At 41.1% G+C, this 15,893-nt stretch overlaps 1 protein-coding gene across 19 annotated transcripts in view; it reads left to right on the top strand.

The window, feature by feature from the left end:
- The window catches only part of tnika (TRAF2 and NCK interacting kinase a), a 72,591-nt gene that overhangs the window by 26,983 nt on the left and 29,715 nt on the right, over positions 1-15,893 (top strand). For all 19 annotated transcript variants that reach the window (XM_015038270.1, XM_015038267.1, XM_015038265.1 and 16 more), the window contains exons 3-8: positions 9,236-9,292; positions 10,046-10,171; positions 13,318-13,428; positions 14,685-14,775; positions 15,084-15,214; positions 15,309-15,363. In XM_015038270.1, the coding sequence (XP_014893756.1) occupies positions 9,236-9,292; positions 10,046-10,171; positions 13,318-13,428; positions 14,685-14,775; positions 15,084-15,214; positions 15,309-15,363 (571 nt within the window). The remainder of the gene's footprint in view (positions 1-9,235; positions 9,293-10,045; positions 10,172-13,317; positions 13,429-14,684; positions 14,776-15,083; positions 15,215-15,308; positions 15,364-15,893) is intronic.

Raw genomic sequence — 15,893 nt, 5'->3', positions numbered from 1 at the left:
AGTTTTATAGTAGAGACACTTCACTGCAGATATTTAGACAAAGCACATTCATAAGATGATAAAAAACATCCAAGGATAGCTTCAATTTGAGATCACACACACAGGCATGTTCTAAAATTCACTTTTTTTTATTGCCCTCCATCCCTTCCAGATTTTTTTTTTTTTTTGTAGACATGACCCTGCATGTTTTGGTTTAACTTTTATATTGAAGTTTATATACGAAGCACATAAAATAAATTTTTTATTTTATGTGCTTGTTTGTTAGCATCTTTTTCTTTCAGCAGGGGTTGATGAGTGGCCAGGTTTCCCAGTGCAACATCCTAAGTTTGATAAATCTATCTAATCATCTTTTTCCACCTTATTCTGTTCTTTTCTCCCTCTCTGCCTGCATATTACCCCACTTGTTAAAGCGTGCCTCCTACACTCTCTTTAGTCTCAGTCCCTCCTGTCGCCTCCCTCCTCATCTTTCAGCGTGAGAGCAGCCGCGGGGTGCTTCTATATTTCCCAGACTCTGCTGAAGTAGATTGGAATCGAGGCCTTTGCCATTTTTTATTTACTGCTTCGCTGACTCCATTTGTGCCCGTACCGTCGGTGTCGGTGCATTTTGGCACGTACGGACGCTGAATCACTGCAGGTGTTCGAACTCCAGCGAGGTGTGTCGAGGAGTATTGCCTCTGTATTTCTTCGGAGTCCCGCGTTGTTTGTTGGTTAGCCATAAAAAGTGGCTTTTGTTGCGCATCAACTGCTCCAACACCTTCGGCGACACCGTCTGCGATCGTAAACCAAGACCGAGGAAGCGGTGGTTCTTGTTATGAGCCTTGGAGACTAAAAGACTAGTTCTCTGCAGTGCTTTGACAGTAAAATGGCTGGAAATAAGTTTATTTGAGAGTAAACGTGCGCTACAGCCGTATGTATATCTGGGATCTGTCTGTAGAAGAGAACTCGAAAGTGGAGGTGGGAGACGGTTCCCTTTACCCACTTCTCCCCCTTATAATGCATGGCGACAGGTCCTGTGGCAGGGAGGCGATTCCCAGACGTTCAGTCAATTCCTGCTGTTTGCGAATGGCAGTGTGGATTACCAGAAGGGCACAGATTGGGATTACTGGGTGACCCATTTCCTTTTTTTTTTTTTTTTACAAAACAAGAGGAACACAATCGGACACCCTGCTCCATTTTTAGAGGGCTTGCATTAACATACTTTGTTTTTGTTCTCTTCTCTAGTGGTTCACAGACATTTCGATCCACAAAATAACAATATTAACGAGAGACTTCGACCGCCACCGGTTGAAATCTACAAATATTTCTGCTATTCATGTTAATAGGACAAAATGACAAAACAATAGCCAATATGTGGGTGTTGTTTTTTTTTGTTTACCAGATAGCATTTTTTTAAAAAAAGTGGAGAAGAGGTTGCTACATTTCAGACATTTTTCCTGGCTAAAATGACTGAGCAGATCCTTTCTGCTGTGGCTCCTGATATCTGGTGGGGGAGACATTTCGGACGGTTTGCATCCTTTTGTTTTTTACAGATCTGCTTTGAGTCGCACACGGCCTCCAAAGAAGAGAGATTCCCCAGTACAAATGATGCTGGCGCGACCTTTCACAGTCTGGAGCTCAATCGTACACAGAGATGGGGTCTGATTTCCAATCTCAAACTTTAGAAGCGGACTTTACCGTCATATTAGCAAGTAGTGTGATTGGTATGTCTAATATTACAAAATCAGTAGTGGCTGTGTGTATTCTCTAGAGCATTTTTTTCTCCCCTACCCTGCTTTTCAATTCAAATATGCCATATAAATAAACTTAATTAATTGACTGATTGATGTCTACACACAGCAACTGGTACCTGCTGACAATTCTCCTTTGGGGAAATCTGTGTGTTGACATCAAAATAACAGCAAATATCTTTCAAATTTAAAGCTAGACAGTTAATAATGTTACATATTTAGGTTTTTCCTCTTTTTGTTATGGGAAGAATAACCTCAGCATTTTATATTTGGTTTGATTTCTGGAGATTATCTCAAGTATCCAAATTTGTATTCTGGAATCTGTTGACTGCACTGCTTGCAAAGCGAGTGACATTAAATGCAAGTTTTGAGTTCCTTGTACAATGTTTTTGGAAAAAAGGTTAACCGTGCTTTACAAGGAAACTAAGAACCAAAACTCCCCGTCTTCGGCGTTCTAAAATTACAAAGAAATGCATGCAACATGTGAAGTGGAAAACAAAACTTATCTGATGGAGCTGTGGAAACACTCGTAGGAATGCGTTTGTTCCTAGAAGGAAAAGTTTCCAATTAGGCAGCCAAACTGTCAAATGCTGCATGTGACTGTGTTCAACACGTAAACAGGTTAGAGGAGCCTTTTCACCACAGGAAGATGTTGAGCAGAAGTGCGAAGCCTCACAGATTACCGCTGCTTCTCTTGTAGCAAGCAGAGCGAGCAGCACCGTGTCGCAAAGAAACGTTTTCACAGTTTAAAGCACAGACTTTGTTTAGTGGTTTAAGTAGGTGTGATTTTTCATTGACAAAAACTTGATTTGAATTCATTTCTGGGCCGACTTAGACTTTGTCGGCACTTAAAACCCGATTTTCGACTCCTCCAGTTGAGTACGATCACATCTAAAAGATGAAATATGTGGATAAGAGAGATGAACCATGATTTGCAGTCTTTAAAATCATGGTGGTAATCTTTAAATTTACCACCATGTTTCTTTTGACTTGAAGTAATGTTAATGTTAATGTCTTGTAGTGGCCTCAGATTTATTATAAAACTCGTTCTGTTTCTCAGGGAGATCGCAAGGAGGACTGCTAACCTCAGAGACTTGAAGCTCATCACCAACTTATTGAGAAGGGTAGAAATACTTTTTCACATGCCTTGCTCAATTAAAACTGGTTTCCTTCGTCTTATTGTCTTTTGAGAGCTTTGCCAAGCTTACTCTTAAAGTTGAGCATCAGATTTATTATGAAACTTGCCCTCTTTGCATGTCAGTGGTCCTTGTTGACCTTGCATACCTACATTTGCTCTTTGCAGTCGGACGTGAAGCCGGCTCCTCTACTCTTCACCCGCCGCCCTCTTCTTAACATAGACTCTCACAAATCAAGACAATAGTCGCTTATCCCCCCTGTCCTTTTCTCTTTTGTGTGTGTGTGCTTAAGGGTGCATATTAGCGAGTTCGTGGACGTATATTTAAGTGTCCTGCCCATTGTGATCCGGCGAGCAGGGACTGTTGCTAGGCTACAAGAGGAAGTGTCCTACATAGTCAATGTGTCCAAGAAGGGGGTGGGAGGGGTGTGGATGTAATTGACTTGGCAAGGGCAGTGGTGCGAACACAGAGAAACAAACAAAAAAAAAATCTAAGCATTCTTTAAATGCCTTGTATTCAAAGTGTCAGAGGCTCACCGATACCTTCGGGATCATGATGTTACACCGCCGGATTAAATTACACGAGCGTTCGCCGGGTCTGTCTCTTAAGAATGAGACCGACAGCTTCCCTTTGCTGTACGAAAGTGGATTTGTGCTTTGAACGTTCAGCAAACCGGCTTCGCCAGAAGCTCCAAAAAGAGTCGCCACACGCAGCGACTATTTTCTCCAGCCTGAAATACACGAGCTCGGTGCTCTCACGGCCTGGCTCTTCAAACGGGCCACAAATACTTTTCGTGGGTTTTTAGTTCTGCTTCGCGGAGACGTTTAATTAAATTCACATGCAGATGGTAATTGCTGTAAGAATATGCACTTGTGATATTCTCGCACCTCCTCCAGTAAAAGACGAGTCAAGAGACGGGGATGAGAGGATGCGTGATTCAGAGTCGCAATTTCCGAACTACAATTAGTTTTCTGTCTGTTACAGCAAATATGAGAATCTCATTAAGTGCAGGTTGCACTACTGAAGTATAAGAGCTATTTATTTCCATTTCAGCTCTTAAGAACTATTACATTTTTGTATTTTTCCACACACACACACGTAGAATTGACCGATTTGGTTTTTGTAAAACCACGACCTGCCTATTCAGACACATATTTTTATTTGTTGGTTATTTTATGGCTCCAGTGGTAAAGACGACGGTTCAAACAGCAAAAGTAACAAATTCAAACCTACTGAGACTTTTTCCATCACTGGTTATTATTGTTGCAAACATCACATTTCTTGTCATCTGTTTTACTGATAACAATACATTACATTATTACGCATCGCTTCAAGGCAGTGTGCCTCGAGTAAAGTATCCTTTTTTACAAGCAAAATGTTTAAAACTCCATCACAGGAAATATTTACCCCATTATTTTTTTTTCTTTTTTTTTTTTAGAATTTAGTTTAAGTCAAATTGATCTGAAGCAATATTATCATTAAAAGGTCGTCTGGTAGCCTAAACATGGCTGGTCTCAGAGCTCCTTGTGGACGTGTCTGTGACTGCTGCCGTCACATTTGGCCAAGATAATCAAGAGCAGGAGAAAAGTGACTGTGTGAACATTTAAAGAATGACGCATCTTAATTTTAAAGGGCATCATTACCGGAATAGTGACCTTTTGAGGTATATTACGTGGGGTTCCTTGTTTTGCTCCGAGTACATGCTAAGATCCACATTGTGGTTTACAGAGTGCTTTGGATGCATTAGAGGAAGCAAAGCGGAGGGGATGCAACGAGCCTTCAGTTCGTGTCGGATTCGCCTGCCGAGCTCAAAGCAGAATGCTGTTCCTCTGGCATTAACTTTCAGCTCAATCATGTTCTTGTAAGACCCGCTTTTCACAGGCCACTGGGCCATGCTGGGAGCCATGAAAGTGACGAAAGATGGAAAATACGAGGAGCGAAGAGAGGGGGTGGGGGGAAACAGGCGAGACGTTGTGAGATCTAATGAAAAGGCATAAAGAGGAGATTGTGGGGAGCTAAGAGGGTTTAGATAATGAGAGTGCAAATCAGAGGGACAAGAGAGGGAAGGAGAGCGAGGCAGAGAGGGGGAAAAAACGCAGATCTAGGTCAGAGAGAAGCAACACTGTCAACGAACTAGTGGAGGAAAGGATGGGCTGGCCTGTGAGATTTAATACCGACTGGTCTGAATGGGATAGATCAGAGCAAGCGGGCCACCCCTATGAGAAAACGCAAAAAGGATGACGGTGTTAAGTGTGAAATCCATTTCATAATTCATTATTAGAGCTGCATCCATCCTCATTTCTTATTTAAGGAATCGCATAAATAAATGTATGACAATATATATCCACAAGGAGCTTTTAGCATCTCGGGTTTTTGGTGATTTGAAGTCGTCCTCATTTTAAGGGATGGAAATTAGCAAATTGAGGTTTAGTTTTTAAAATGATCACTAGGTAGTAGGATTTTCCAGTGTTCTGCTGACGCTCGTTCGGTCGCGGTGTCGTGCCAGCAGAAACACCTTGTGTGAGGTTGAGGTTGTGTAAGCAAAATCTACCAAAGCATCTTAATCAATTAACTGCTACTCTATTATTCCCATGTTATTCCATTTTTTTTAATAGTTAGTATGTTGAGTTTACTGGTATGAAAAAATCAGCAAATATACTAAAGGAGTGTTTTTCTTGTGTGTGTGACTGAGTCTGTAATTTTTTCCACTGCTCCAGCTGTTGCCAGTTTCAACGATCCTTTCTGAGCGTCGACGGCGAGACAATATTTCTCTGTGAATCTGTCTGGTCTGTTATTGAAAAAGTAATTTTTTCTACGGACCCCACTCTGAAAAAGTTCTCAAATTTGGGCCATTTTTAAATGAATCTGTTTGGAAAGACAAGTTACCAATGTCGAATTGAACTTTTTCAATTGCATGAATTGAAAAAGTTCATGCAATTGCCCTCATGCTAGTGCCCTGTCCAAGCGATTATCGTCAGGGGAAGTTGTAGTTTGCTTAATGTTGTTGTTTTTTTTTTTTTCTACAACAGGTTACAGAGAAAGTCGCACCCCTGACTTACACTCAGACTCCTGAACACAACGTGTTGCTGTTGAGAAAATGTTGCAAGAATTGAAGCAAAGGACAAATCAATGGAAAGCTCTCTTTCCAAACCTGAATGAAAACAAATATGTATCTTCATGTTGGAATCCATTTGGGTGGATGGTAGCTAAAGCAATATGGTTGGTATTAATGCCATGTCATTGCTAACTCTACAAGAAAGCCATTTTCTACAAGGATCTAATAAACTCTAATCAAGTTTAAACGCAAACTTGATTAAAGTGGTGCGTTTGCCACTGCCGAAATATGTGCTGAGTCCGTTTTAGTTGGTTTAGGTCTGTCAATAAAATCTCTGGCAGTTGTGAGCGGTTGACGTCTGCTGAAGGGCGGATTCCTTCACCAAGACAAGCTGGCGGATAGAAAGGCATGGGAACACAGAGAACTGGTTCGATGAACTTCCCGACAGGGTGCCAAACATTTAATTGGCTCTTACCACTGACAATATAATGACAGATTGATTGAACACCTTTTAAAAATAAGGTGCAGGTACAATGGCTGCACAGAGGCAGCCACACCAAGAAAACAACAAATGCAATAAACGGGAACACGGAGGACAAAGTCGGGTCACAACAACCCCAGTGGTTAATATCATTGTTAAACAATACTGTCATAGAAAGGAGTGGCTACGTGTGTATTGGGAAGTCTGTATGGGATCATTTGAAGGTGTAGACTTATTTTTTTGAAGAACTGTTTCTGTAGATGCCAAGCTAGTTTGTGCACGTGGAGTAGAACCTGCTCATCTGATCTGGAAACTATGATGTGTATTTGTATTTTACCCTCCTTATTTGTTCTTAGTTAGAACCATCTTTGGCTGCAAATGCAGATCCAAGTGGTTCCACAAGGATGTAAATATTTGCCGATTTTGCTTTACGGAATAATTTCACACAAAAACACTCGTAAGAGAACGAATCCCTTTGTATCTGCGAGTATCAGGTTTGGAGTCTTGCCTCCTGTTCTTAACTGAATTTACCTCAGGATATTGATTGGACCCATTCATATGCGTGATCTGAACCGACACATTGGAGCTCTGGCTGTTGTTTAGGGTCGTCGTACAGCTGGAAAGTGAACATCCACACTGGTTTCCAGTCTAAAAGGGTTTCCTTTAGTTCCATCAGTCTTTCTGATGACTGATCGATTTTTCCTGTTTCTGCTGGGAAAAACTCCCCAAAACATCCAAACAGCCTGTTGATGTCACCACCACCAAGCTTAAGGGTTTGCAGGGTGCATTCAGGATGATGTATAATACATTTTGTGCCACTAACAGCCAAAAGTTTTAACTTTTATATAATCTATTAGAGCAGTGTCCTCCATGTTTGCTGTTTGATTTACATGGTAAACTGTTAATGGGACTTTTCATGGCTTTCCATCAGAAATAAGTTTATTCTTGCTACTCTTGCATAAGGACCTTTTTTCTTAACAGATTATGGACTAAACGGTGCTCTGTAAAATGCCCAAAGTGGCTATTATTTCTGTGAATGGGGCTGAATGTACTGTGCGTGTGTTTTTTTAAACACTGAGAACTGTGCAATAGTTTCACTTCGCTTCACAGTTATATACAGTCTTGTCACATAAAATCTTCATAAAACATTGAGATTTCTTAATGAGGCAAGATTTTTCGCAGGGCACCATAACGCAGCTACATCATCCTCTTAAATTAACTGGCTTGGAAATGCTATTTTAGTGCACCCCAGTCTCATTTTCAAATTTGCAAATAAATCAGGAGGAAGAGGGCAAAGACCGCAGTGAAGATAACGACGAGCAGACTGTGCTAATTTCTTTCTGATCCTCCTTTCCAAAACGGTCATTTAATAAGCCTGGATGACATTATTGCTCCTGGAGGAGAGACAGCGAGACGCAAAGGGAGGACGGCCGTCAGCTGGTTCAGATAAATGAATTTCTAGCTTGGTCCGATAATATCCGTGTCTCATATCTGTTTGACACATTCACTATTTCCCGCTCCCGTGGCCTTACTTTGACCTAATCAGTCATCCTCTCACCTACCTCTCCCCCTATTATGTGTGGGAGTTGTAAAGAGTTGTTCTTTCTGTGAGAACGATGGAAAGATAGGACGTCTTTTTTTTCTGCTTTCTGTGTGTCTGTAAGTGTTTGAGTTTCTGATTTGTAAGTGGCTCTAATTCTTTTGTTGGTTTTTTGAACAAAGCCGGTCCTTGTGCTTGTGGAATTGGGGCAGACTGATCCTAATGAGAAATCCCTGGTCAATCTCCCCAACTCTTTCACTCGCACAAAATCCGAACTGTGTTTTTTTTTTTTTTTTTTTTTTTTTTATTCTTGTGTGTGTGTGTGTGTGTGTGTGTGTGCATGTCTTGGTGTGAGAGCGGCTGATCACAGTGTTCAGCCACCCAGTGGTGCTCAGTTTGACGGTTAGCAGCAAAATTACCATTGTAAAAATTAAATCAACAAATTTAACCGTGGAGCTATTTAGTGGGGATTTTTCTCTTTTTAAATAAAAGTTGTTTGGTCAGTTAACACATTTCTCTCAAAGACTGGGAAAACATGAAATCGGGTGAAAACAATACGAGGTTCTCTCTGCAGCCAGTGTCTGCTGTAACTTTTCACTGTAATTTGGCGTCGTCGTAGCTACGACCAGTCGATCAAAGTCTTTTTGATGTACCGTACAGGCAGCTAACTCATAATGCTAACTTGTTTATTATGAATTGAAATGCCCGTGTTCTTGCTCCCAGTCTGTTGCTATGGATTTGTTTCTTTGTTGTCCGGTTGCCAAGTCGCACTGACCAGCCTATAGGATGCTTCGTACTTCAAGTGGAGGGAATAACCAACAGTGGTTTTAGTGTCTGTACTTTCTCCATTAGTTAATCACAGCCACACATGCTCCATGTGCAAATGATCCTCTTTGTCATTTCCACTTTTGCTCTTTGTTCCCTTATTTCTTTAACATCTCCAGGCTTAGCCTTACATTACCATTTTTGGTATTGTAAGGGTATTTTACACCTCAGTCACACAGCTGGAAACCTCTAAATCTTCTTCTATAAGATAAGACTTATAAAAATCTATAAAGCTTAAAGCATTCACTCTCATGTATGGGGATCCATAATAATAGTTTGAAATTGCAATGGCAGCACTTTGTGAGATAGATATCAATTTGATGGAAAATATTGTTTTAATGTCGTTACACCCCATCCTGAAGTGAAGCATGCTGTTTTTGTCCTCAGAAAACATTCACATCGACTCATGTTTCTTCTCTTTTCTCTTTTTCGCTCCATCTTCTCCTGCGTCTTTCCCTTTCTGCTTCCCAGGGTCGCCATATTAGGACAGGGCAGTTGGCAGCCATCAAGGTCATGGATGTCGCTACGGTAAGACACACGAATGCACGCTCCCACATATTCATACACATTAAATCCGTCTCGAGCTTTTACACCAAAGTGAACCATACCGCCTAATTAAGAGCGATGAGTCACAGCTTGTGCGTGTGCGTAAGGCGGGGGAGATGAAACGAGGATGGGCCCATCGCCATGGCAATATCAGCTGGAATGATTAGGAGACGAGTGTGGTCTCAGGCATGTCTGTAAAGCAGGAGGGAACCTCGGCTATTTTTAGAAACCCTCACACCCCACGCATCCCTGTTAGCACTCAGTTGCCGGCAAACAATGGAAAAAACAAACAAACCAGGAATTAAGTACTGTGACATCCTATGAGTGAATAACGCAATAGAAGCTTTGCCAAACCTGCAGGATGTCGACTGCTCCAACGGAAAATGAAAAGGCAGTTTGCATTTAAACTAGCACAAATAAATAAGAGAAATTACAGCTAATTTTTTTTTTTTTTAATACAAGAGACTATAAACATTTTATCTAATTAACAGCCACCACAACAACTTGTTTCAAACAACAGCCTCTGGCACTGTGACAGGATCCCCCTGGAAGTGGAAGTAATTAAAGAGTAATGTTGTTAGTGTGGATAATTTAGAGGCCAGCTGCGCACACCGAAGCGTCGGTTTGCGTTCATGTATTTATTTTAAAGATTTTAACAAGATTCAGAATGATGATTAAAGATCAGCCGGGAGTGAAAGGCCTTAGGTTTTAAATGTTATATTTCTGCTATTGCAGGACGAGGAGGACGAGATCAAGTCTGAAATCAACATGCTGAAGAAGTACAGCAATCACAGGAACATCGCCACTTACTTTGGAGTATTCGTCAAGAAGCAACCTCCTGGCATCGACGACCAGCTTTGGGTAGGACACCTTTTTTTTTTAATGTAATGAATGTCTTTTTTTTTTTTTTTTTTTTTAAGTTTTAAGCTATTTTTATCACTTGTCGAACACATTTTTTGGCAGCCCTGGCAAAGATGACTTGAAAGGATTAGAAGAAAGACAATTTTTTCCCCTCCTGGACTGAAAATGGAAAAAAAAATCCAGCCTTTTTGTTTGAGTGGTGGAAGAGAAATCCCACATAAAGGAAAAATCTTTTAACAAAACCACAAGTGTCGATATTTTGTGCGTTCCCTATTGCCAACAGGGCAACACTTCATGTATTCCTTTTACATTTGAGGAAGTTGGAGTATACAGAAAACCCCCCAAAAATATTTTCCTTGCTCTTTGCACAGTCTAGGTCGAGATCATCCAGCGTCTTGTTTCTTGTGTTGTACTTTCTTTTCTTTAGCTCCCCCCAGAGGTTCTCCAGAAGTGGACATGAGCTTTTCCACACAATAATCAATTGTGCTATGTCAGATGTACAAGGAGTGTTTAACAAAAAGCTCAATATTAGTCTCATTTTAGTAAAATCACATGGTTCCAGTTTAAATGATCAGACTTTTGCAAACTCTACAAGTTTATGCTCGTCACCGTCCTGCTCCCTCTTTGTTGTGGCAAGGTCAATGTTGGTCCTAATTTGGCCTTTTGCCCAGTAGCTAGAACAAATGGGTCTCTGTGTCAGGAGTGCACTGTGATCGACAAAAAAGTTACATGTTAGATAAAGAAAATGCTTCAGTTGTATTTATCTTAAATTGTTTGGTATAACTAGTGACGGTAAAAACTTTGCCTCCCGTCATCAAATTATGCAGATTTTGTCACTTATACCTTTTAAATCCTAAAAAAGGAGAGAACACATTGGCTTTAGGTTTGCATCCACTGGGATGCCTGCACACAGCTTATGCATTAGTGGCATAAGTAATGAGCCTGGATCTGCATCGGATCATATACTAACGTAATCTCTTCAGTAACTCTGTTCGGCCCGGTCACGTTGTATTTCTCGGAGTGCAGTGGCGGCACGAACTCATACGTGGACAAATAGATTCGCACAGAACAGCCAAACCTGCTCTCTGTATATCTCTCCCTGATAACAGTCACAAGTGTGTGTTGTTCTGTTCGCGCCTGTGAGTGTGTGGCTGTGCTGTGTCTCGGTAAATGCCCGCATCCTGGGCAAGAGCAGGCCGGCCGCTTCACGCGCACTGCCTCTCCTCCTCTGAACAAGAGGGCCGATAAGAGGGAAGCTTGAAGCCGAGCCAGGATTCACAAACCGAACTTCGGTTCACCGGTCTCCATGGATGCAGCACAGAGATGAAAGAATAGAAAGGGAAAAGGGGGTGGAGGGTGTTTGGCTACTTTTTCTCTTGCGTATTTATTCCCTCTTCGTGAAGGTTGTTTCCTTTTTTTTATTAATTAGACAAATTTATTTCCTAAATGTGGTAGACGAGCGTTATTCAAACAAAAAAAGTTTTGTGTTCAGTTACATCAAGATATAACTGAATTGAAAAAATATATTCTTATTGCTCATTTCTTCTTCTTCTCTTTTTTTTTTTTACATCTTTCAATTATTATTTTAATTTTATATTGAGTGGGATGTTTCTACTGAACAACTTTACTTACTGTGGACTCTGATATTCACAGAGTTTAGGGCCCACAACCCCCACTGAACAGTTAAAATACACAAATACATGAGATTTTCTCTAAAAAATGCTTAGAACTGCCTATTTTAATAGTTCAAACACCAGATATACCTTAATATGCATTAACATGCGCAGTAGAAACCGTCTTGGCTCTACCACAGAAGCCAACATCTGCGTTTGGGTTACAGCCGATCAGCGTCGAGGATCGTGAACATTCCTATATGATATTAGTCTATGTACCTTGGTGAATATCCTGCAGTCTGATGCTTTTAGCTTGGCGATTGTATTTTTGAAAAAAAAAAAAAAAGCTTAACTCAATAAAAGTGATAGATTATGGTAGACAGCTGACTGTCTGGGTACACCAATAGGTAGGGAGATGCCAGAGACGAATTACTCTGTGCTCAGAACAGCCGGAGAACGCTCCAGTGTCTCCAGCGCTCTCTGGCGTCCCGTTACAATGACTTTACATCAGATGACAAACATTTTCTAGCACTTTTGAAAACCGTAACTGGATCTCTTTATTTAGGATTTTCTTAAAACCAACTCCTTTAAAAAAAAAAAAAAACATTAATTTATTTTTTTTTCCTGTCGGTTCTTCACACCGTTTAACTTGGCACATAAAGCGAATAAGATCCAAGTGAGGGAGATCTTTTTGCACAGTGAAAAGATCCCGTTACAGTCTGAATCAAGACATTATCCTGCTTCTGTTGCTGTTTTTCGCTTATGGCTCCAATGAGGCAGCTTATGCTTGCAGTTTATGTTTTGCCTGTGGGAATGTGTGGAGAAACCGGTTGTTCAGAGATGCTTTTCAACCACACAAACATTAAGTAAGCGGCGCCGAACAAAACTACAAGCAAGGGCACAGAATGTACTTAATTATTCTGTTTATCTATCGGCTATGCACATGTTATCACATAATACTGTGTTGTTATTTGGGGGGGAGGGAGGCTGCAACTGTGACAGTCGAAAAAGCCAATGCTGTACGCTGTGACCAATGTAGAACCAGCAGTTCTACATCATGTATGTATCTGGGCTACTGAAGGAAACCCACTGAGACGCTGTTGAACATGCAATCTATGACGGGGACAACCGCAGTGCTGGCAGTCGAGTCTTTCATGTTTTTTTTTTCTTGCCAGTGAGCTAAAAATATTTTTCCAGCTAAAAATATGTGCCGCAACTATAAAACGTTTGCTGCAAATTGTTGGGAAAACATGCCAACGCATTTGCGGCTGTTCCATTTTGGCGCCGGCGTTGTAAGTTTCGAGTGGCTCGAGCAAATTGGTGATTAGTGTAATAAGCACGTTTTAATAATTCCGTTTGAAATCAGTCGCACACCCGTGACTTGTTGTTTCTTGGTCTTGCTACCGCCTGAAGTTTTTTTTTTTTTTTTTTACAGGTATTTCAGGCTCTTCTGGAACAATTCTAGACAAGACTGCCTTCTTCAGCAGAGCAAGCAGTTAAAAAAAAATCAAAACAATGTGTTGTGTATTTTAGCTCGTCATGGAGTTCTGTGGAGCTGGCTCGGTGACAGACCTGATCAAAAACACCAAGGGCAACTCGCTAAAGGAGGACTGGAACGCTTACATCTGCAGAGAGATTCTCAGGGTGAGTTCCAAATCACACCCTCTACTTTGTTTTTTTTTTAAGGGTAAATAAGCACCTCCCCCTACACCTGAAAGAATCACGGCATTGTCACAAAGTCACTGTTAACGGGTATTAATCACGGTTCAGTTGCATTTCTCTGTAAAACACAAATTGGGAGACGTCTTTACTACAAAGATATGAGTTCAGGCTGCATCTCTGTCTCTTTGTTTGTCAGCAGTGCTCTGACAAATGGCTGCGCATTGACAATTTCATGGTCCAACACACTTCAATCGAGGCTTTTATAAAACTTAGTAGCATACTGAAGATGTAACTAAATCATTTGATTCAGGTGTGCTGGACCAGGAATGCACCTAAAACCTGCAGGACAGTAGATCTCGAGAACTTAGTTTTGAGACCCATGAGGTAGATGGTGGAAAACTAACACTGCAGGTCAGCCTGAGTGCACCGTCCCATCTGTGGAACATGGTCGTGGAAGCATTGGGCTGTGGGGACGCTTTATTTTTTGGCAATATCAGAATCGGTTGCATTTCATGGGAAGCTAGGTGGAGATAAATGCAGAGAAATCCAGGATCAAAATCTGTCAGAGGCAGCAAAAGACGTCAAGGTAGGTCCGTCCAACAGGACTGCAACCATAAAACTGAATCCAGAAACACGATGAATATCCCAGTCAGAGTCCAGACCCTATTTCAGTTGGGAAGTCGTCATCGAACCTCACTGTGCTTGAGATATTTTTGCAAAGAATGGGCAACCATGTTGACATGTTCATATCCATAGATATTTTCCCTTCACCTTTACAAAAATAGACATCTTTGTTTTGGTTTGACACATGAAGTCCCAATAATATGTTGAAGAGGTTGTGATATGATAAACAATGAAAAAAGTTCAAGGTGTATGAATATTTCTCAAGAAACTAAAAGCATATTAAATAGCTTTTTGTGATACTTTATCAATTTTTCCATCTCTCTACAGTTTTATCTTTTTTTAAAAACACATTTGTGTCGTTTTCTAAATACGTTGCATAGCTGCGTTTACCCAATTAATCACAGTTTTTTTTTTTTTTGTGTGGAGATTCCTCTTGAAATGTAAAAAAAAAAAAAGAGCCTGTGCAGGTCAGAGGCTTCGGGTCAGCCAAAGAGCAGCCTCGCCCGGGGGGGTTACTGAAGGACACCTCCCTGTTTAGCCCTGAGCTCTTTCTTGAATAATAATTACAACTTGGCTCCGTTTCCTTCACGGCTCATATCTGTCTGCGTCTGCAGGGCTTGGCTCATCTGCATCACCACAAGGTCATCCACAGAGACATCAAAGGACAGAACGTGCTGCTGACTGAGAACGCCGAGGTCAAGCTAGGTGAGCCGGTCCCCACCTACTCCACTAAATGGCTTCGCGTTTGGCGGCGCGGCGCGGTGTATGAGATTTCATGCTCGCCTGACTTTTGTGGCTTTTCTTTCCATTTTCAGCTTAGTCATCTGTTTGTGGCTGTCACGCTGTTCAAGATGCAAAACGCTGAAGAAGGGAATCTCTCTCTGTCTTTCTCCTCAGATTTTGTTGCTATGTATTTTTAGATTGGTCGACGTTATTGCAGGTTGTGTTATTCATACAGATTTGGAGTCTTGTATTGAAGTTTTTTGTGCGTGCGTGTGTGCATGTGTTTGCAGTGGATTTTGGCGTTTCGGCACAGATGGACAGAACGGTGGGAAAGAGGAACACATTTATTGGGACACCGTACTGGATGGCGCCAGAGGTTATTGCCTGTGATGAAAACCCTGAAGCCACCTACGACTGCAAGGTAAAAACTGCCTTCACCTGAGGATGCCTTATACATACATTTATACATATTGAGATTTTGATCACCCTGAGTGTGCACGCTTCCTCCATTGCAGAGTGATTTATGGTCCCTGGGGATCACAGCGATGGAGATGGCTGAAGGAGCGCCTCGTAAGTGCCCAATCAATACCCCACATCTCTGTCGCTGCTTTTTTTTTTTTTTTTTTTTACGGCTTCAGTGGGATATTTTAATCAGGAGGCAGATTGTTTGCTCGAATGCGTAATGCCGTCGATTGAAAAAAGGCTTGGATTTTTGGATTAGATGTCTGATATTTGGACTGATGTCCGTTCTACCTCTTTTTTAATTCATGTTTTCATTCCTCAGAGGTGCACAGTTGTTAAAATTGGCGACAGTTGTTTTCACTTTCGTACAACTGAGGCATGCTGGATGTTTTATTCCCATTAAACATCTGAGCCAGTTAAGGTTGGATCCATTTTGTCTTGACTGCGACAGCAGCCAAAAACCGTTTCTTCAGAGGAAACTGATTGCTTTAAGGTTTGTGGCAGTGGTAGCTTAAAATAAGCATGAATAAAATCATCGTTGTTTTTTTTTTTTTTTTTTTTTTTTTTTTTCAAAAAAAACCGCTCCCCCCGGTAAAATTTTATTCACGAAATATTTTTTGTTTTTTTTTATTTTTACT

This window comes from Poecilia latipinna, unplaced genomic scaffold, assembly GCF_001443285.1.
Source record: "Poecilia latipinna isolate Pla-1442-1.1 unplaced genomic scaffold, P_latipinna-1.0 Scaffold436, whole genome shotgun sequence".
Classification (NCBI taxonomy): Eukaryota; Metazoa; Chordata; class Actinopteri; order Cyprinodontiformes; family Poeciliidae; genus Poecilia; species Poecilia latipinna.
This window is presented reverse-complemented; position numbering and strand designations above follow the sequence as displayed.